At 37.3% G+C, this 20,471-nt stretch overlaps 1 protein-coding gene across 5 annotated transcripts in view; it reads left to right on the plus strand.

Moving 5' to 3' along the window:
• srrm1 (serine/arginine repetitive matrix 1) overlaps positions 1 to 20,162 on the plus strand; it is a 45,226-nt gene extending 25,064 nt beyond the window's left edge. For 3 of the 5 annotated variants that reach the window (XM_059954530.1, XM_059954534.1, XM_059954535.1), the window contains 13 exons: positions 570 to 785; positions 2,244 to 2,432; positions 2,520 to 2,645; positions 4,626 to 4,891; positions 5,650 to 5,727; positions 7,830 to 7,916; positions 8,742 to 8,892; positions 10,330 to 10,371; positions 12,906 to 12,995; positions 15,988 to 16,374; positions 16,859 to 17,057; positions 17,628 to 17,828; positions 18,874 to 20,162. In XM_059954530.1, coding sequence (XP_059810513.1) covers positions 570 to 785; positions 2,244 to 2,432; positions 2,520 to 2,645; positions 4,626 to 4,891; positions 5,650 to 5,727; positions 7,830 to 7,916; positions 8,742 to 8,892; positions 10,330 to 10,371; positions 12,906 to 12,995; positions 15,988 to 16,374; positions 16,859 to 17,057; positions 17,628 to 17,828; positions 18,874 to 18,975 — 2,134 coding nt within the window. In that variant the 3' untranslated portion in view covers positions 18,976 to 20,162. The remainder of the gene's footprint in view (positions 1 to 569; positions 786 to 2,243; positions 2,433 to 2,519; positions 2,646 to 4,625; positions 4,892 to 5,649; positions 5,728 to 7,829; positions 7,917 to 8,741; positions 8,893 to 10,329; positions 10,372 to 12,905; positions 12,996 to 15,987; positions 16,375 to 16,858; positions 17,058 to 17,627; positions 17,829 to 18,873) is intronic. The other 2 variants (XM_059954531.1, XM_059954532.1) reach the window with 2 other exon arrangements.
• Positions 20,163 to 20,471: the final 309 nt, after the last annotated feature.

The raw sequence follows: 20,471 nt of genomic DNA on the forward strand, positions 1-20,471 counted from the left end.
TTATTTTAGAATGGGTGGGCACAACAGTTACTGAGTTTTCATCATCAGAAGTATGTCAGCAGTTGTTCATGGGGCAAATATTGCTGGTCCTAAAACTATAGAACACAGAGCATCGAGTAGTAAATGCCCTTTAACCCACATGATGTTGTGCTGACCACAATCAATTTAACCTTTCCCTCTGACAAAGCCCATAATCCTCCAATTTTCCTATACTTGTGTCAACCTAAGAATCTCTTTGATATCCCTACTGTATCAGCCTCTACCACCAACCCTGCAAGTGCATCCCAGGCACCTACCTCTATATATAGCAAAATACTTCTGGCTTCTCTCTTATCTTTCTCCACTCATATTGATGGTTTCTGGTATTGCGACTGTCCACTATTTGTGTCTTTCATGATCTTACACAACCGCTATAAAGTTACCTACTATCCTCCTTTGTTACAAAGCTCTATCTCTCATCCTGGTAGATCTCTGCACTTTAAAGCTCTCTTTAAAGCTTGCACATCCTTCCTATAATGAGGTGACTGGAATTGAACACAGTACTTATAAACTTATGTTAACTCTTACAGACGTAAGTCAAGATCTCCATCACCTAGGAGGCGATCACCAGCAAGAAGGGAGAGAAAACGTTCTCCTTCTAGGTCTCCTCGTCGCAGGACTAGAAGTGGGAGTAGAAGTGCTTCGCCACTAACTACAGCCAAGAAGCCAGAGCAGCTATCACCTGAGCCAGATCTCTCACTTAAAGAAAGAAAAGAATCTCCTGCACCGGAAGCAACTTCAACAAGGTTAGCTACTTTTTATTTAAGGCTTCCCTTATTGAAGGGGATACAATACTTTGTTTACACTGAGATATGGTATGAGTAAAGTTTTCAGAAATAGCCATTAAATTCAAGCCTAAAATCAAATCATCCAGCATGTGATGTGATGCAAACATCCCAGGTCTTGGTCTTACGGAACATCACTACAAACAACCTTTTGGGTACCTTAAGATCATTGGTTTTTGCTATGAAGCCATTTTTTAAAAATCCTGTTTGCTATTTTCCCTTGACTTCCATGAATCTACCTTGATAACTACTCATAGTTTATTCGAGTACTGTTGTCAATTCTCTGTTTAGGTCAAAACTCATGCTATTAACCTCATCTGTTTCATTGGGTATGTTTTGCACATTTAACTGAAATTCTTCCAGTTTAACTTGCATTGTTCATGTCACCTTGTACAAAGGTTTAAATCTGAAATTTAGCCATGCTACTTTAACCCACACAGAGTTGACATTCGTTTTGGAATTTATTCTTTTTTGAATCTTTGAATTAGTTTAAAACCCTATCTGTTCCGGTTATTTAGTTCACCAACTAATGCCAACGAAGATTAATGGAGCACATCTCAACACTGTTGAAGTGTCTGGTAGTGCTTTGCCCTGTAAATTAAATTGCTACCTCCCACTCAACTCTCAGCCATAAATTTAATGTCTTAGTTCCCATGCCAGTTTGCATCTGGATCAACTAATAATAGACATACTATTTGTGAAGTTCTGTATTTCAAAGTACATTTATTATCAAAGTATATATGCAGTATACAAACCTGAGATTCATCTTCCCCACAGACAACCACAAAACAAAGAAAACGATGGAGCTCATTTAAAGAAAAACATCACCCCCCCCACGTGCAAAAAAAACAAGCAAAAAACAGAATATCAATATAGTATGATTGTGATTACGTTGTGCGTCATGTTCTAATTCAGGTGTAGTCTTACATTAATTTTATTGGTAATTAAAGATGGTATGTCCTAGTGTATTATAAAAAGTAGCTGTTTGCTCTCAGTAAGGAAGAGAGATAGGGCCTGTGAGGCATTCACACTGGACTAGATCAAGAGCAGGCTATTATTGTGTTTACTTGTGGATAGCATTTTGTAAATTTAGGCGCTTTGTTTCACTGTTTTCCCTAAGGTTTGTAAGTTTGATTTTTGATGGACCTGTTAAACACCCTAGCATTAAAGTGCTAAGTGACTGCTGCCATTTTTTCTTTCATCATAACCCACGTATCTAATATTTTAATTTAAGATGTAGATGCTTCAAGTGGATGTGTTTGCATTATGTTGCGTTTCATGAAATTGTGGCTCTTCAGTTGCTTTTCCTATTGAACGCAGTGAAAATTATTGAGACACGTTTCTGTTTATACATTGTGTCATTATTTGCAATCCCTAAATTCAGAGAAAAATCTAACGTAATTTTCTGTTTATTTATAGTGATATTCTGAAGGAAATCAAACCCTCAACACCAGATGTTAAAGAGACTTTATTAGAACAGCCTATTAAAAAAGAGAAGGAAAGAAAAGAAAAAAATCGCCATCGCTCACGTTCACGGTCAAAATCAAAGTCTCGGTCCCGTTCACGTTCTCATTCACGGCCAAGGAGGCGCCCTCGGTCCCGGTCAAGGTGAATTATTTTATTTTATCCAGCATTGTTAATCTTTAAAACTGCTTTCCATCTTCTCCAGTTGCTATCAAGATTTTGTAATTTCAGGTCCTATTCACCTCGAAGGCGGTCTAGTCCAAGGCGCAGGTCTCTGCCTCGAAGGAGGAGTCCACCAAGACGGTTGCCCCCACCTCCACCACCCAGACACAGAAGAAGTCGATCACCTATTAGAAGGTATATCTGTTGGTTTTTCTGAAAATTATAAATAATGGACAGGATCTGGCTCCACTGGTAATCCATACATTTGCTTCTGCGGCTGGATGGAAGAGCAGAACCCGTTGGTGTTCTGCTCCCTTGAGATAGATAGCAATGACTCGTTGCTTGTTATCTGTGTTTGAAAGGTGATGCTTCAGGCTCAAGGTAGCTTTCATTTAAAGCTGCGAAGGATTAGAAGTTTTTAATTATTTAAAATATAAACGGAAGTAATAAGCTAAATCTAAACAAATTAAAAATGATGTACCCTTCTCCATAGTTTCCTAATGTTCAGCCTCATTGGGATTTTATGCCAGGTCTAAGCTTGGGTTGGATTTGAGTGGTGTTTCCAAACAATGCTGAGAATCCCAAATAATGGGGTCATTTATTCCTCAGACTTGAATGTTCCTATGTGTTTGTATGGAAGTCTGGTGTATAAAGGGCTGAATGCCAGTAGTTCAATTGGAACAGAACTCCAGCAAGCAGCAAGATTTTCACCCTATAATTATTCCTAGTTCAGAGAAGATAGCTCTTGATGTTTGTTTGCCTATCAAGTCTATGTATTGAAGATGGTTTGAGAGAAAGGAGACTGTAGATGCTTTGATCTGGAGCAATAAAAATATGCTACTGGGAATTCTGCAAGTCAGACAGTATCTGTGGAGGCAATGTGATAGATGCTGCCTGACAGAGAGTTCTGGCATCTTGATTTTTGCTTTTGGAAGATGAATATCAAGTTATAGATTTAATACTTTTGGAAGTAATATTATTTTCCTTGTGTTTTAGCTACTTTATCAGATCAATATTTCATTAAGCAAATTGCATTAATTGTATTAACTGGAAAACTAAACATTTTAATTTTAAAAATAAATCTTTATTACTACCTGGGGGTGAAGATTACATCTTGATGAACAACACATTTGCGGCTTTCCCATTTAAGTACTGTCCTGTTGACAAAATTGCAAAAAATTGTCATTTTGAAATGCACAATAACAAAGCAGGAGACATCCATGCAGGGCTTATCTATAATAACTGATAGAAAGGAAATCAGTCCAATCCAAATACATATATCTAAGAGCACAGAATATAGATGCAAGAACAGAATCACAAAATTCTGGCCCCAAAACTTGAGTAGAGACTTATTAACTATTCTGAGGCCCTTCCCGGTAAAGTCACCAGTTTAGTTTAAAAATAGCCTATAAATGATATGTGTAAAAGTTTGCATATTTGATCTTCTTTGTCACATTCACAGTTCCTAAATCAATCTTAGTTTTCATTATCCTGATTCTAAAATACAAAATTATTTCATCATAAAAAAACTTCAGTGTATAATATACTTTTTGGAATTAAAATTCCGCAAACCACTTTCAACTTATGCTGAAGTAGCCATACACTTATTTTTCTACTTATGGGCTTGATTTCTGAGTGACCAGTGCTAGAACAAAATCAAAATAGACTCAGCTTTCAATTCACTGTATGTGAAATATGGGATTGGTGCAGTGTTGCTTTGCAGAAGAAATATAATTGATTAGCTGAGGCTTTGCACCTTGCAGCCAAAAACTATATGGAAAAATGTCAGATCCTTAAGAAATCTGAATGTTTTGGAAAGGTTTGGCACAAATACTTTGAAGCTTGAAGTTCATTCAGTGTTTTTAAAGACACATTACTGTAGGACCTTGAACTTCTAAAGAAAAGGAAATCTCGGCAGTATTTTTTTTCCTTAAGGAATGCCTTTGAGTTCATGTTATTCACATAAATAATCTCAATCTTCATATCTTAGCTAATAACCTTCCATTTTATTTTGATATTTTGTGTAAATTTTTCATGATTTCATTGATCCATTTATTTTATTTCTAAACAGCTATGGGAATTAATTTGATATCTTGCTGCTTTTCAGTAATGGAGTGGGTAGAGAGTGGCATTTAAAATACAATTTTACAGTGTATTTCAACTTGATTCCCATAGGCGTCGATCTCCCTCAGTTTCTTCCTCGGGCAGTAGTTCCTCTTCCTCTTCCAGATCAAGGTCACCTCCAAAGAAGACAAAACGTATATCACCCAGTCCTCCCCGCAAACCTCGACGATCTTCCCCATCTCCTGCTACTCCTCCCAGGAGACGACATAGATCACCTGTGACTGTGACAAGTCCAGCTCATAAAGGGGCACGTTTGTCCTCTCCACATGTGAATCGTTCAAGGAAAGGTTATACTTCTGTTTCTCCTGCTAGGCCAGGTAAGTTTCATTGAAGTAAATTATACAGGTAATGTTGATTAGAATGTTTCTTGCTCCTACCTTGTTAATTGGTCAAATTAATTCCTTATAGCTAATGTGTTCACTGTTGCTGATTTTGCACTGTCACAGAAAACTTTCAGTGGTACTGTTCTTAAGAGCTAGAATCATGAACATTATGAAATTTTCTATTATTGGTTCTTATAATGGCAAAAAAAATAGATATGGTTCCATGGGGGTTCTGCATAATAACCCCTAACTGTAAGCATCTGCAGTATTTTTGTGGTGGCCAGGAAATGCTGTGTAACACAAGTAAATGAATAGGGGGAGAAAAAAGGTAGATTAATCAGTGCTCCTTAAGTGTGATGGATCTGGAAATGATGTCTTCAGAAATCAGGAATGAGCCACAAACCTTATTGCTATGGCCACTTTATTAGATATTCATCATAATGTTGTTCAAGCAGTGTCAGTGAAGTAAAAAATAACAAAGGAACTTGTCTTTGTACCCCCTTTGTACTGCAACACAGTCTAAATGGTTTAGGTAAAGGATTCTTCTGATAACTTATGCAAAGTTTTACAGACAAAAGCTACAGCAGCACCAAATGTATGACAAGTTACTGCAAGTTTAAAGACGAGTGATTATATGACCATAAACAAATGTAAAGATAAGTAAAACTATAGAAAAAAGGGAAAGCAGAAGTCTGAAACCTAACCTAACAAATATACTTGTTAACTAGATTCTTTAACTTGTTTTCTTACAGCACCAAAACGGAAGGGTAGTGTGAAGCATGAATCTGTATCTCCTCCTAAACCAAGAAGATCAGAGCCTTCAGATTCAGGTTAGTTTTGCGATACTTTGCATAACTACCACGATCTTTAAATGTGAAAGCCAAGAACCAAAATCCAAAATGCTATCTGTTAGCTTCTGCCAAGGAATATTATGCCAGAATCAGGTTTAATATCACTGGCATGTGTTGTGAAATTTGCTGTTTCGCGGCAGCAATGCATTGCAACACATAAAAGCAATTAATTTCAATGTGAAGTGTATGCATATAAAATTAAATGAGTTGTGGACAAAGAGAGGGGGAAATAATTGAGGTAGTGTTCATGGGTTCTTTGTCCATTTAGAAATCTGATTTCTGGAGGTGGGGGAAAGCTATTTCAGAAATGTTGAATGTGTGTGTTCAAACTCCTGTAATGCCTCTTTGATGGTATCAAAGAGAAGAGGGCAGGTCCTGGGTAATTGGGGTCCTTAATGTTGGATGCTGCCCTTTTTGAGGCTTGGCTTTTTGAAGGTGTCATGGATGCTGGGGAGGTTAGTGCCCACGATGGAGCTGGCTAGGTTTACAATTTTGTACAGCCTTTTCCAATCCTGTACTGTGGCCCCTCCATACCAGAAAGTAATGCAACCAGTTAGAATGTAATTTTGAGCTTTGTTACTTCCTTTGATGATTAGAATTCTAATACTAATTTCAACTTGGTTTTGGAGAATATTCAATTGCTTTAGTGCATCTACAAAAGAAAATCATTACTACATTTCCATTCTGTTCCTGGGCATTCATGGTGGATCAGATAGCTTGCATCCTATTTTGTGTTCTTGTTCTTGCCTTGATTTCTCTTCAATAGGTCTCAGTTATTTAATACTCATCCCTATATTTAAGTTCCTTCCTGGCTTTTCCCCTCCACAAAGCAGCAAACTTCCCCCAAACAGTAATAGCACCCTTGTGTTATAGATATTCAGGGAAGGCATTTTCACCTCATAGCTGGAATACAGTTCTTTTGTTCGTGTTTATTAAGATAAGTAGCTGGGAGATCTGAATGGAAGCCAAACTGAGCACTGGTAATCTCTTTTCTGGTGAGTAATTGCTGCTTCCCATCACCTTTCATCAAATTGCTGCTAATTAAGGCTATACTGATGGGGCAGTAATTATTAGGACTGGCTTTCTCCTTATTGTCAAGAGACCAAACTTGGGCAATTTCATGTAATTGGGTGTTGCAATTGTACTGGACCAGCTTGACTGAGGTGCCACAATTCTTGTGCTCAGATCTTCAGCATTGCAGCTCGGATGGTGTTTTGTGTGGAAGGATATGGACTATTTGTTGGAAGGCGAGATTAATCATGGGTGCATCCCCACTGACAGGCATGAGCCAAACAGCTATGTGACTGACACCATAACCTTTTAATGAACAGAGCTCTTAACAGTTTCTTGATAATCAATAAGTCTCAATATCTCTAACTCAAGGTCTTAAGAGGTGGAGGGTTGGTGGATGAGGCAGGGACAGATAAACAATAGTTGCAACCAGTTAGAGGCAGAAGATGATGGACAGGAGGAACTATTTGAGGTAGGGGTATTGAGATAGAGGCTGGTGGGTGATAGGTGGAAGCAATTCTGCCCAAATTTATTTCCATGAATATTTTCACCTACCAACCTCTCTCAATACTCCCTGCTCCCAGGCCCCACGTCACATCACTCAACACCATCTACCAGCCCTTCTTCACACCTCTTTATATCGGCTATCTTCCTTCTACATGCTCAGTCCTGATGCAGGTTCTCAACCAGAGACGTTGACTCTCCTTTTGCCTACATAGATGCTGCTTGACCAAACATATTGCTTCATGAGGTTTTCAGTTTTATAGTTTTGCTCCTTTCTGTGGGAGGGGAAAGGAATTAGTTTAATAACCCGCTTGAAAAGACAGTTAAAGCCAACCATGTGACTGTAGGACCCAAATCCGACTGGATAGGTAAGAAAGATTAGCTTTCTTTTTTAAAGGTTATCAATAAAGCTGCTTGAGATCTGTTTTCTCTGGATGCATTAAGAGAACCCTTCTGGCTTAGGAGTTAAATTAGCCATTCTGTCAAGTTGAAAGTGTATGTAATAGGTGGGAGCAATAATGAGATTGGCACTTTGAAAGCAATTATTAATTTTTGTATTGTTGCAGAAGATGATAAAGGCGGCAAGACTGCAGGAGTGGAATCAGTGCAGCAGCGGCGCCAGTACCGCAAACAGAACCAGCAGACCACTTCTGGTAGGACATGTTTGATTTTTACGTTCAGTTTTCAATATGATACCCCTCCTACAAGTATTAAACGTTAGAAGATTTAAATAGTGTAAGAGTGGGTGAACCTATGTGTTGATTCACTGTGAAGGTTTACTACAATCTGTCATTAATATCTTTTAATCATTGGATTGGAATTGTGGGAGGCAGATCCTTTAGAATGTTTGCTCGATTTATTCAAAATGAGCTCCACTAGCTTCCATTGATTACTTATGGTTTCATCCATTCTGAGAGATCTGCATTTCTGCTGTTAACACTTTATTACCACTGCTGACTGTTATCAATGATCAAATTTCCACTTTGGCTTTTGTTGCCTTTTTAATTGGCTGAAACTGGGGAACAAAAACCCCAAGCTTTAAAAGTATATATTCAAATTCGTGTATTGTTTATGAGCAACCAAATTCTGACGTATTTGCCTAGCTAATAAGAGAAAAGCTGTGAATGGTTTTGAAACCCATGCTTTACATTGTAAAATGGTATTACTCACATTTGAGGCTAGTCAGTAAAATCAAGGCTGTTTTCTATGAGGTCTGTATCATTAAAAGTGACATTGCTCAGTGACAATGCTTATTTCTAGTGAAGGTAGAAGGAAATGAAATTGAGGTATTGAACAGCTAGGGAATGAAACAAATACAGTGCATTCCATGGACAGTTGTTCTTCCAGAGGAAGATACTTCCTAAAAATATGGTTAACAACTAACTTTACATTTGCATTAGTGGTTTTGTTTGATGAGTTTAAATAACTGATCTTTGTCGTGCTAATTGGTTTAATTAGGTTAATATTGTCTTACATAGAGTCTGGATCTTCCTCCTCATCTGAAGATGAAGCACCAAAACGTTCAAATGCAAAGAATGGGGAAGTTCGAAGAAGACGCCATCGTTCATTGTCACGGAGTATGTCTCCTTCCCCTGCAATGCGAAAGAGGCACAAGGACTTTTCACCAAGGTAATGTGCAAATACCTGTTGTGCAGAACTTCTATTATGTAACGTTTCGATTCAGTATTCTGAAGAAAATGTGAAATTAAATTTTAAAAGACGCCATCCTGACCTGAAATCTATTCTCTCTTTAAGGTGTCTGCCTCACCACCATGCCTTGATTAATATATGGTTTACGTTTTTTGGAGGTTGGTGATCCTAGTCCCAGGATATTGCTACATGAGTTGCTTAGGGTTGATCTTCCTTCCAGCACGGGGTCAAAAGATTGCACACTGTTCAGTTCTATTTGGAACTCTGTATATGAGAAAAAACACTCTTTGCCTTAGTGCAGTAAGCAGGACTTCATATTTCTGCCAAGAGTGACCATCTCTAACAAGAGAGTGCATAACAACCTCCCAGTCACCTTTGATTCGGAGCTTTGGATTAGGCCAACCACTTAAATATCTTGACTATTAAAATAGACAAAAGTTTGTGTAACCTGTGACAGGTGCTGTCCTGACACATCTACAAGGCAAATGTGAGAAGCAGGTTGGAATGCCGTCCATTTGCTTGGCAGAGTTCAACTGTAAAATCACTTTAGAAGCTCTACATCCAGGATAGAGCAGTCTCTTTCAAGGCAACAAATGGTATCATCCAGAACAAAGCAAGTAGCTTTATCAGTACCATATTCACCAGAATAAATACTCTCTCTGCACCCCCATTCCATGCTCCACCTACAGTCTGTCATGATTGGAATGCGAATCATCCACAAAATGCACTAGCGGAACTTGTCCCAGCTATACAGCAGTATCTCCCAAACCCCGTGTTTTTTTTAATAACCTATGAGAGAATTTCCCAAATTTTAAATGATAGAAGTCAGCCATTTCTGAGCAGTGGACAAGATTATTTTGAAAGTGGGTCTTGCTCCATCTGGTACATTGATAGTTTTAAAGCTTCAATTATCAAGAGGAGTTACATTAAATGAGTTCTATAAATTTGACTTGTTCCTTTACAAAACTCAAAATATAAAATGAAAAAATGTGTCATTGCGAATGGGAAGATCCTCTTTTCAAGTATTGGTATCCTTTAGATAATTCATTAGAAAAACTTAAGTTAGTACTAGATGTTGTTTTAAGCCAAAAGCCAAGAGTGCAGCAGTTTTATTTTACTGATTGGTAATGCTGTTTTAAATGAGTGCTAGATTGGAAATTCCCAAATTTGGATCAGTTCCCTGCCAGGGCTGTGAGGGCAATAAATTATGCTGCTGCTCTTCCTGGCTACTCATCGTGGTGGATATTCTAAACAATGGAAGTGTGGGATACAATTGTAAAAATTGCATTGTAGTTATAAATTAAAATCTCAATCTACCAGAGTGGTACTGTCTGTATAAAATATTAGTTTAAGATGCTTCCATTAGAGGCTTATCTGTGAAAAACACAGCTTGGTTTTGTTTTCTCTTGCTATCAGGATGCCGCTTGGAAAGAGGTGGCACTTCCCAGTGGCGAGAAGGTTGGTTTGAAAATGAGTTGCTGTCTGATCACTGAAAATTTTAGTTTGCTTAAGGTTCTTTTAATTAGTAACCTCAACCCAACTACTAATTAATCATTGTATATGAGATTAAATGAGAAGATTGTGTTAAATCCAGCTTATATGGGATGCTAAAGTAATTCTTGTGCTAAACTTTAATTGAACTGGATGTGAAGAGCAGTCAATTTTCTGGACCAATGCTTGAAATTGATTTTCATTAAACTTTGCAAATAGAATCTTTAAGCATAAATTTTAAATACTAATTCAAATTCTTGATTAATTTGTTTTTGATTAATACTGCAAATACTTGGGAATGTATAAATACAGTGAAACCCACTTGTACCAATTTTATCATGTTTGGCATTTAGGGTTAGAAGTCTAGTACAAAAGGCTATTGCTCAGAATTGAAACTCCAGAAGTGTATTACAAGCATGACGTAAAAATGTTAATTTGGGTAGTTAGAATCAGATATGATCTATTTGAATTTAAGATTGTAGGTTCCATAAGTTTGTCATAACTGGGGGAGGTAGTGGGGATATGTTCCCACTACCTACTAAATGCTCCAACAGCCCGCATCTCAAAAAGCCTCTGACACCTGTCCTTCACATGTGGCTTAGCTGCTAAGCCTGATGGAACTGTTTTTACTGCTGGAGGAGGGGCAAAAGTGCATTGGTGGTGCCTTAACACCAGTCACTGCGTTGTGGCTTGTCCCACTCATGGGGAAGGCTTCAGGAGTAAACCCCAAGGAAAAACCCAAAGCTAGCCTCCCTAAGGCAGTCCTAGTTGAGTTTGATGCTGAGAGGCAACTCCTGCGATGCCGTGGGTGTCAGACTGTTTCGGTCACTTGTTCCTTTGGATTCAACAGCTGTTTGGAGACAGGAAGTCTGCTGCACGGGCAACAACAATTTCGCCATATTGTGCTGCCCTGGTTTTCATGTCACCTAGATATCTGGAACTCTGCATCTATGGTCAACACCGACCAATGGAGGGCCTCTTAAGATTGTAGCAGCAGCAGAAGGAACAATGTTTTCAACTCTGCTTGTCCAGAATCTCTAATTATAAAAGCAGTAATGTTGTAATAATATTGCTGCAAGTAGTTGTTCATTAGTTAGATGAGTTCATCCTGAGAGCATACTGTGAGATTTTTTTCATTCTTGAATATGAATGATTTCATTTAGTGGAATAGATGGTAACTGTGCACGTTCAGGCAAATTGAAATAGATTAAGGCGCAATGGGAAACATTCTGAAGGAAACCCAGTGAACAAAGAAAAACATGCTGGAAGTCCAAAACTTAAACAGAAAATTGTAGAAGCATTCAGCAGGACAAGTGGGCATGACCAGTGGTGTGTTGTCAGTTTTTTCTATTTTTGCATGCAAAAGTCAACAAATTCGACAGAAAACATGTGGTTTGCACTGTATTTGGAACCCCATAGTGGTGTCAGACAGCTTTATTTAGTGTGAACAATGCATAACCCATGAATTATAATTAAGTAAAATAACACCATGTCAGTAATGATATTCTGTATTCTCTGGCTTTTACTCAGTCTCAACATGATTTAAAAATAATAAGGACAGTTGATTTTGCTCAGCTGAGAAAATTGTATTATTTTAAAACAAAGTTTAAAACAAAACTCATCACATTTTTGTATAATTACCAAAATTATACCACTTTGAGTATACAAAAGACTCAACCTTGAACTTTTGAAGAAATGCACATGAAATTTGTTTTTTATTTGAATTAGAGTCATTTGCAGAGCACTTTTGAATATTCTTTAAATAATCAGGTGTTCTGCTTGTATCTTTGTAAGATTTCCTTCCAAAATATTCACATCTAATTTATACATTTTTAAAGACAACATTCTTTATTTTTTTTCTATCGATGGAGTCTTTGGATTTTTGGAGTAAAATTCCTTGAGTAGAATTGGCCCCCTGAATTGATGGACATTAAATCTGTTTGTACAAGTTATTGATAAACAGATTACCCTTAAGAACTTCCTTGCCTAAGTACACTAAGGCTAATTGTAGCATCTCTGTGAACATGGGCAACCAAGAATTTAAATTTACCAGATTATAGTTATTAATTATCCAAATACTATGCCAAAATTTCAATTTCTAGTTACAATTTGTACATACTAGGGCTTTTATTGCATCCAAATTTGAATCATACTTGTATTTTTTTTGTGTTCTGTTATACACATTTAACAACAAATGTAAGAATTAAATTTAGTACTCATTCTTTTTTTTCAATATGAAAAAAATGTGCTGGAGCTTGATAATTATTTGATAATTGAAGTATACAGAAAATCATTTAGTGGCTATTGTATAAGAGGAAACAGATGTTGTTTTCAAAAAGTTATTCTTGCCATAATTTCTAAAGGAATTAGATAAATTGCTTTAGCTAAAACAGTTTTATGCTTTGATATGGGTTTTTAATGGGGACAGGTGAGGGATCTATAACTGTATAGTTTGCACTGCTTCCTGTGTAAGTATTCACATGCTGATGTACAATATATAGGAGGAGGAGAAGTCCATCACCACCACCAAGACGCCGGCGTACTCCAACTCCCCCTAGAAGGCGTAGATCACCATCTCCACTAAGACGCAGGTTAGTAAATGTCCTGTTGCATTAACTGGGAGGCATGTGGATGAGGTGATAAAACAAATAAAATTTAGTTATAATGCATGTGGTTTTGATTCTTTCACAGTCCTATATATATGGGTGTTAATTCTGCATGGATCTTGCAATTTTGTCGACAGATCGAATTTAAGTTTATACAGACATGGAAAACATAGTAAAATTTATGCTATTACTGAAATAGCATTGAAATGTTTCCATAAAATTTCTTGCAGTGTAGGAAATGGTCTTTCTTGTCAGATCATGCCGTGCTTTTTAAATTAATAGTAGAAATTAAGCTACTGTAATTTATTTTTTCAAGGTACCAGTAAAGAACAAACTTGTCATTTCATTGAGCCTTGAGTTCAACATTTTGTAAACAGTGTGTCCATTCAAAACAAAATTTTTGCTATAATCATTACTTGTAGTTTGTGATTTGTCAGTCCAGAGCAACGTTGATTTAAGTTATGTGGCGATTTTGCAAAGTCAGTAATCAATTGCACCATGTTCATAAGACGTAGGAGCAGATTTTGGGCCGTTTGGCTGTCATTGAGTTTGCTCCAAACATTCGATCATGGCTGATTTATTATCCCTCTCAACTCCATCCTCCTACCTTCTCTCCATAACCTTCAATACACATACAGATCAAGAATCTATCAAGCAACCCACACTTTTAAATATACCCAAAAACTTGACCTGCATAACCATCTGTGGTTATGAATTCCACAGATCCCCCCCTCCCCCACAGCTAAAGAAATTCCTCATTTCTGTTCTAAAGGACTGTCCTTTTATTTGAAGGCTATGTCCTCTGACCCAAGATTCTCTCCCACTACTGGAAACATCTTCACATTCACTCACCAGGTCTTACAATATTTGGTAGGTTTAAATGAGATCTTCCTTCCTTCCATTCCTGGGATTATTCTCCTACGTCTTCTCTGGACTCCAATGCCAGCACAACCCTCACATCCTGGAATTGGGGCCAAAAACTGCTCACAATACACCATTATTCCTAATCTTTTCCTTTTGATGGTCAGACTATCTCCTATCCAAGTTGTTATCAGTACAGTAATACCTGTCTTGTTAGCAGTCTCATGTATGCCGTATTGTCAAAGGCCAACTGAAAATCCAGGTAGACAATATCCACTGATTCTCCTTCGTTATCCTGCCAGTTACTTCCTCAAAGGACTCCTTGTCAGGCAAGATCTCCTAAAGAAGCTATGTGGCTTTGACCTATTTTATCGTATGTTTCCAAGCACCCCCAAACATTTTTAAAAATGGGGTCTAAAATCTTACTAACCACTAATGCCTGGCCTATAATTTCCTGTTTTTTTGTCTTCCTCCTTTCTAAAAAAAAAGTGGGGTGACATTTGTAATTTTACAGTGCTCTGGATCCATTACTGATGCCAGTGATTCTTGAAAGATTATTAATGCCTAAGTGATCTGTAACATTGCCTTTCTTGCATGCTTTCTTTTCCAGTTGTAGTTTGTAACCAAGTCCTAGATTGAAAGGAATAGTCAGTGAACCTGCAAAGGTCAGATCCAATAGTAAGAAAAGTCTAGGACCAGAGGGGACGGCCTCAGATTAGAGCATCTGTTTGGAACAGAGATGAGAGGGGAATTTCTTTAGCCAGAGTATGGCGAATTTGTCAAAGTCATTGTCACAGATAGCTGTGGAAGCAAGTCATTGAGTTATATTCAAAACAGAGGGTGATAGATACCCAAAGCAGAAAAATGAGGTTGGAAGGGAAAATAAATAAGCCACAAACCACTGGTGGAGCAGACTTGATGAGGCAAGTGTCTTAATTCTGCTCCTATATCTAATGGTTATGGTCGTGGGGACTCCTTGGAGACCTATATATAACCCCCATTAGGTTTTTTTTTAACTCTTACAGTTTCTAAGCTCTACCCAGAAGGATTCTACATCGGCAAGGATTCACTTCTTGCTTAGGATTTGATTTCTTTTTTTTAAACCAACAGAGCCATGCCACCTGCTCTTCTCACTGCTTGTCTTTTCCATAGGATGTGTATCCTTGATGTCCAGGTCTCAGCTGCAATCTTCTTTCAGCCGCGACTATTGTCCACAATATCATACCTGCCGATTTCTAGCTACACTATGTACTCATCTACCTTGTTTCGTACACTGTGTACAATCAAACATAACCGCTTCAGTCCTGTATTTACCATCCTGCTTTTCAGGTTTCCATTTGCTTTCAAAACAAATGGGGTTATTTGCAACTATATTTGCCTTATTAGCTTATCTGAAGCTTATAATCCCACTTTGAGTTTTGTTTATTCAGTCTCTTCAAATTTGGAAAATGCCTAGCGGCAAAAACACATTGTTATACAGCACTGAAAAAAATAAAGGGATCTGGGGAGCTTTTAGGTTGACTTATACAATGTTTTTAAAACATTTGAGGTGCAAAGAGAACTAACATTGTTTTGATTTCTGAGTATGTCTTTGTTGAGGTATCTTACTTTGTTTTAGTGGTACCTTTGTTCTAATGGCATTCCCTGCTCCTTCAAGTCCCCTTCACCCAGTGTATTTACCTTTTCTGCATTTCTTCCTTTCTCACATGTTATGTAGTCATTAATTGCTCTCCACTGAGACGTTTGGTTGGTGTTTTCTTTGCAGTATGATTAATGTAGTTTAAATTTCAATCTTTTTTGTTTTCTGTATTCTGATACGTCTTGTCTAATAAACGATTAGAGCTGTTATCTTTCCAATTTAAACTCTAGCTCCTTGTTGACAGCTCAGCTGCTTAGATTTCACCCCAGTATACCTTTAAAATAGTATTCATGTTATGTTTTGAATTATTTTTTCATTTCTATGGCCAATAATTCTTATTTTCATGCACTCTTAATGGAATCAGAGGTTTGTACTTAACAGAATGGACTGTCAAAATAAATTGAATAATTAGAACCACATGAATGTAGTTGCTGCAAACAGTTACTAATTTGATTTTTATCTGCACTTTGCTTTTAGATCACCATCACCACCCCCACGTAGACGTTCAGCCTCACCGAGGCGCTATTCCCCTGCAATTCAGAGGAGGTATAGTCCTTCACCACCACCTAGGAGACGGGCTTCTCCATCACCAGCACCAAAGCGTCGTAGTTCTCCCTCTCCCTCTTCTCGGCGCAGGAGAGGATCACCACCAAGCAGGTCCAACAGAGATGTTCGCTCACCACCACACAAACGGCATTCACCATCTCCACGGCCTAGGCCAATGCGTGGATCCATTAGTCCTCCACCAGCACGAAGAGTATCAATCTCACCACCACCACCACAGCGACGTCATATGTCCCCATCCCCCAGTAATAGGCCTATCCGGCGAGTTTCACGCACCCCAGAACCGAAGAAACCTAAAAAGTAAGGATGTTATGTATTAAGTATTAATAGTGTTTTCATTATGAAAGTATTGGAATTTTATATTATTGTCTTTATAATTTTGATTAAATTTTTAAAAGGAATGTACATTCTCACTTTGATAGTTTGTGGTATTTCTAGTTTAATATTCTGAGTTCAGAAGTTACTTACAATTAGAAAATTTCTTTGTAGCATTTTCCTCATACATAAATTGAAGCAAAGTTAATTTACTTGTGTTTATTTTAGTTGCTGGTATTCTTCAACTTTAGTAACAACCTCTCTGTTTTCGCTCATGATATGTTGTTACTTCATCTGCACATTAATTCAATTCATTTCATATCTTATTTGCTATTGATTCTAATAATTAGACCATTTCACAAATGTTGCTTTGTAATATTTTTTGAATTTTAGTCACATACTCGTTCATTAGAATAATTGTTGTGGTGGATACAATTCATAGATTCTATAATTTTTGTGAATTTCTCAGGATTTCACCAAATCTACAAGTTGTGCGGAGGGCTACATCATCCAGATCCATATCTCGATCCCCTGAGCCTGCTCCCAAGAAGCGGCCAATGGCTTCAGTCTCCAGGTCACAGTCTGGTAGTAGATCACCAACGCCTCTTCTTCCACCACCTCCAGTTAAAAAGCCAAAGAGTGCTTCTGTTAGTCCATCTCCTCTCAAGGTGATATTATATCTCAATACTCTGCTTTTGGGGTGAATTGTGTACAGAGCTAAGCAGGGAGTTGAACAACTTAGCAAAAACCACCCGAGCAGAAGCTTTCTTCAGGGTTTTTAATGAGAAAACTTTATGAAAAAAGATATTGTTGTTTCAAGGAGAAATAAAGAGTGGGTGTCTTTCTACCACATTTACTCCAAGTTGAAATCCAAATTAACCTGGGCAGTAAATGATATTAAACAACTTACAAACAGGAAGCAATGTGTGTACAAAGTGAACTCCATACAAAACTTAAAGCCTCTAGAGGCAGAACGTAAGGTTTTGTAAACAGTGATCTAGAAATGGAAGAAAAATGATTCTCATTAATGAAACAAGCTCCACAACTTTAACTTTGAATAGAGCATATGTGTATATATATATTTTCTAACTTGTCCTGTTCAGAAGCTTAGTTTTCATTATTTGTTATTGGTATAAATTATATCTTGCAACCATTGGTGCCCATTTAAATCATGTAAAATGTAAGTACAGAGGGTTCGCACCTAGCTTCTTGAAATAATGCTGTCTTTTGTCTTCAAGATTTCTGACCAAGAAACTGGAGGAAAGAAAAAGAAAAAGAAGAAGGACAAGAAACACAAAAAGGACAAGAAACACAAGAAACATAAGAAGCATAAGAAAGAAAAGGCTGCAGTCGCACCAGCAACAGTTGAAGAAGGAAAAGTTGAACCAGTTGAAGCTCCAGTAAAATCACCTCAGCCAGAAGCTTCAGAACCCACAAAGGTGTGTTTATATCTAAAGGTTGAAATCTTTGATGAAAATACAGTACTCTAATTTCTCTGCTCATAATTGCAATAGACTTCATAATTGTACACTTCAGAAATGGATGCCCTTATTGGTTTGTACACATTTTTAACTTTATTGCTTGTCTGGGGTTGCTGTTCCTTGATAACCAGTGGGTTGAAGAGCATTGATTGATGCCTTTAATGTGGATTAAATTTAGGTAGTAATGGCTGATTAATGTTTGTGAAATTCCTAAACTCAAATTGCAAATAAGAGGGGCAAGAGGAGCTCTGTAAAGTTGGCTAGGAGTAAGTCTGATTAATTTTGTTGATTCAAAAATTTAAAGTACATTTAGTATCAAAGTATGCATGCAGTGTACAACTGTGAGATTCATCTTCCCACAGTCACGAAACAAGCACTTTGGAACCAACCCCTTCAAACAAAAATGCCAAAACACCTTCCCGCGCCCCTCCCATGCAAAAAATTGCACAAACAGCAACAAAAAAAAAAGAAAACAGACTAAAACACAAAATCAGAAGGCATATTTCAGTACAGTTCAGCTCATTAGGACTCATTTGGGAAGTATATTTATAGATATTTCTCTGGAGTGACACAGTCTCAATCTCTGTTTGGCCCCTGATACTGTTGGGTGGTATTTGCATATTCTTAACTGTGACTGTACAGGATTTTCTCGGGTGCCCCCATTTTCTTTCACGTTGCAATGACGTGGATTGGTACATTAATTGGTCTCTTTTATAGATGGTAGAATATGGAAGGAGTAAATGGAAGAGGGGAAGAATAAAATGGAATCAGTGTAGGAGTACTATAAGATGGATCTTAAAGGGCAGTTTAAACTCAGGCTGAAATCTTATTTCCTTGATGTATAACTATCTAAACATTGCTATTCAAAAAAACTTTACCTGTATCTTTTATTATAAAATTTCATTCTATTTAAGTTAAACCTTTGAGCCTGGAAGCTGAATATATTTTCTCTGTCAAAAGTAACATTGTAAAGTAATTCCTCATGATTAATTGATTTTTACAGGAATCAGAAAGTGAGGAAGAAAACCTAGATGATTTAGAAAAGCATCTCCGAGAGAAGGCTCTGCGGTCAATGAGGAAAGCTCAAGCTTCACCACCATCTTGAAAGAGTACTGAAGTAAACTAACTTAAGGAGACTGAATGGATTAGGCACAAGGGCTTTGTACATTTTAAAATTGGCTGCTATAATGACTCCAGTACATTAAAGCATCCGCCATACCATTCATGAACACTGACACTGCCTCTTACCAATACTAGAATTATATTTCATAAAGGTCAGTCATAATGATTTTGTGTTTTATCACAGAACAAAATTCTTCAGCTTTGATTTTTCACAGCTGTATCTTTCTTTAAACGTAATATAATTTGGAAAGTCTTTTGTCTCAATTTGTTGGTGGTTTTGATCCAAGAGCTGCAAGTTGCTGCACTTACATGAGATTTATTCTTTAGCATCTGGCACAGCTTTTTGAAGAATAGTGTTTCCACTATTAACAACAAATCATGGTTTCTGCCAACAGAACATGGTCTTAGGAGCAGAGCCTTAGGGAAGTTTGTGGCTCAAGGTCTTCTATCTCCTTTCTAAGTGGTCTGCTTAAGATTAATAAGTCCATTATGTGCATTTGATTTTATAAAATCACTTTTTAAATAGAATAAATTCAGTAAATTTAGGGTGATTCAGCTAGATTTATGCTGAATTGACTAAATTTATGTTTGCAGCTGAGCTCTGAAAGGGTTACATTTTAAAAATTACTTTGCAGTTCTTGTCATGGCTATCATTATGTAATGGTATTTTGTCACATCGTTTATGTAAGTGTACAAGTCCTTTGTGTTTAATCCACTAATATGATCTGTTGTGTAGTTTTTGCAGAGTTTGAGTTTTTCTTGAGCCGTTTGATTGTCCACAATATTCTTTACAAAGAGCTTCACGTGAAAATGTGCTGTATCTAGAACACTGGAAGTCTCTTTAAAAATGAAAAATGTTAATAGGAAGAGGAAGGTACTGCCGGGATCTGAAGGATTAAAGTTTCCTGGCTGACAGTAGCTTTGGATTGTACTTTGCTTTGTGTAACAGGTTGGTTTCATCCAAGCTGTTCGTGTCTTCTACTGTTAAGGTTGTTCTGAAAGTAAAAACTTGTTTAGATGCTGTTCTTTTGTGGGAGCTTAACAAATCTGTAATGACTATTTTGAATTTGTCATCTTTTGACTCAAAGGGTTTTGTTTTTTTTATAAACGTTGAATTATAAAGCTGTAAAAAGCTGGAGTAATAAATGGAAATTAAATTTCTAAATTCAATTTTCTTCCAGGCTTTTTGTTTTCTTGCAGAGTTGTAGTTTTCAGCAAGTGAAGCGCACTCCTTTTGTGATAAATTGTGCTATTACTATTTTGGCCAAAATTGTTTACAGCAAAGGAATTTAGCCCTGAGTGTATGAAAGTCTTAATATCTATAGAGGTTTTTCCCTGTACAAAGTTTCTGGGACAATTGGGCAGATATGTGGGTCAGAAAAGGATAAATCTGATTAGTGTTGCTAGGCATCACAATTGGCATGGATGAGCTTTTATTTATTTACCAATACAGCACCGAATAGGCCCTTGCAGCCCTTT

This window comes from Hypanus sabinus, chromosome 30, assembly GCF_030144855.1.
Source record: "Hypanus sabinus isolate sHypSab1 chromosome 30, sHypSab1.hap1, whole genome shotgun sequence".
In the NCBI taxonomy this organism is placed as follows: Eukaryota; Metazoa; Chordata; class Chondrichthyes; order Myliobatiformes; family Dasyatidae; genus Hypanus; species Hypanus sabinus.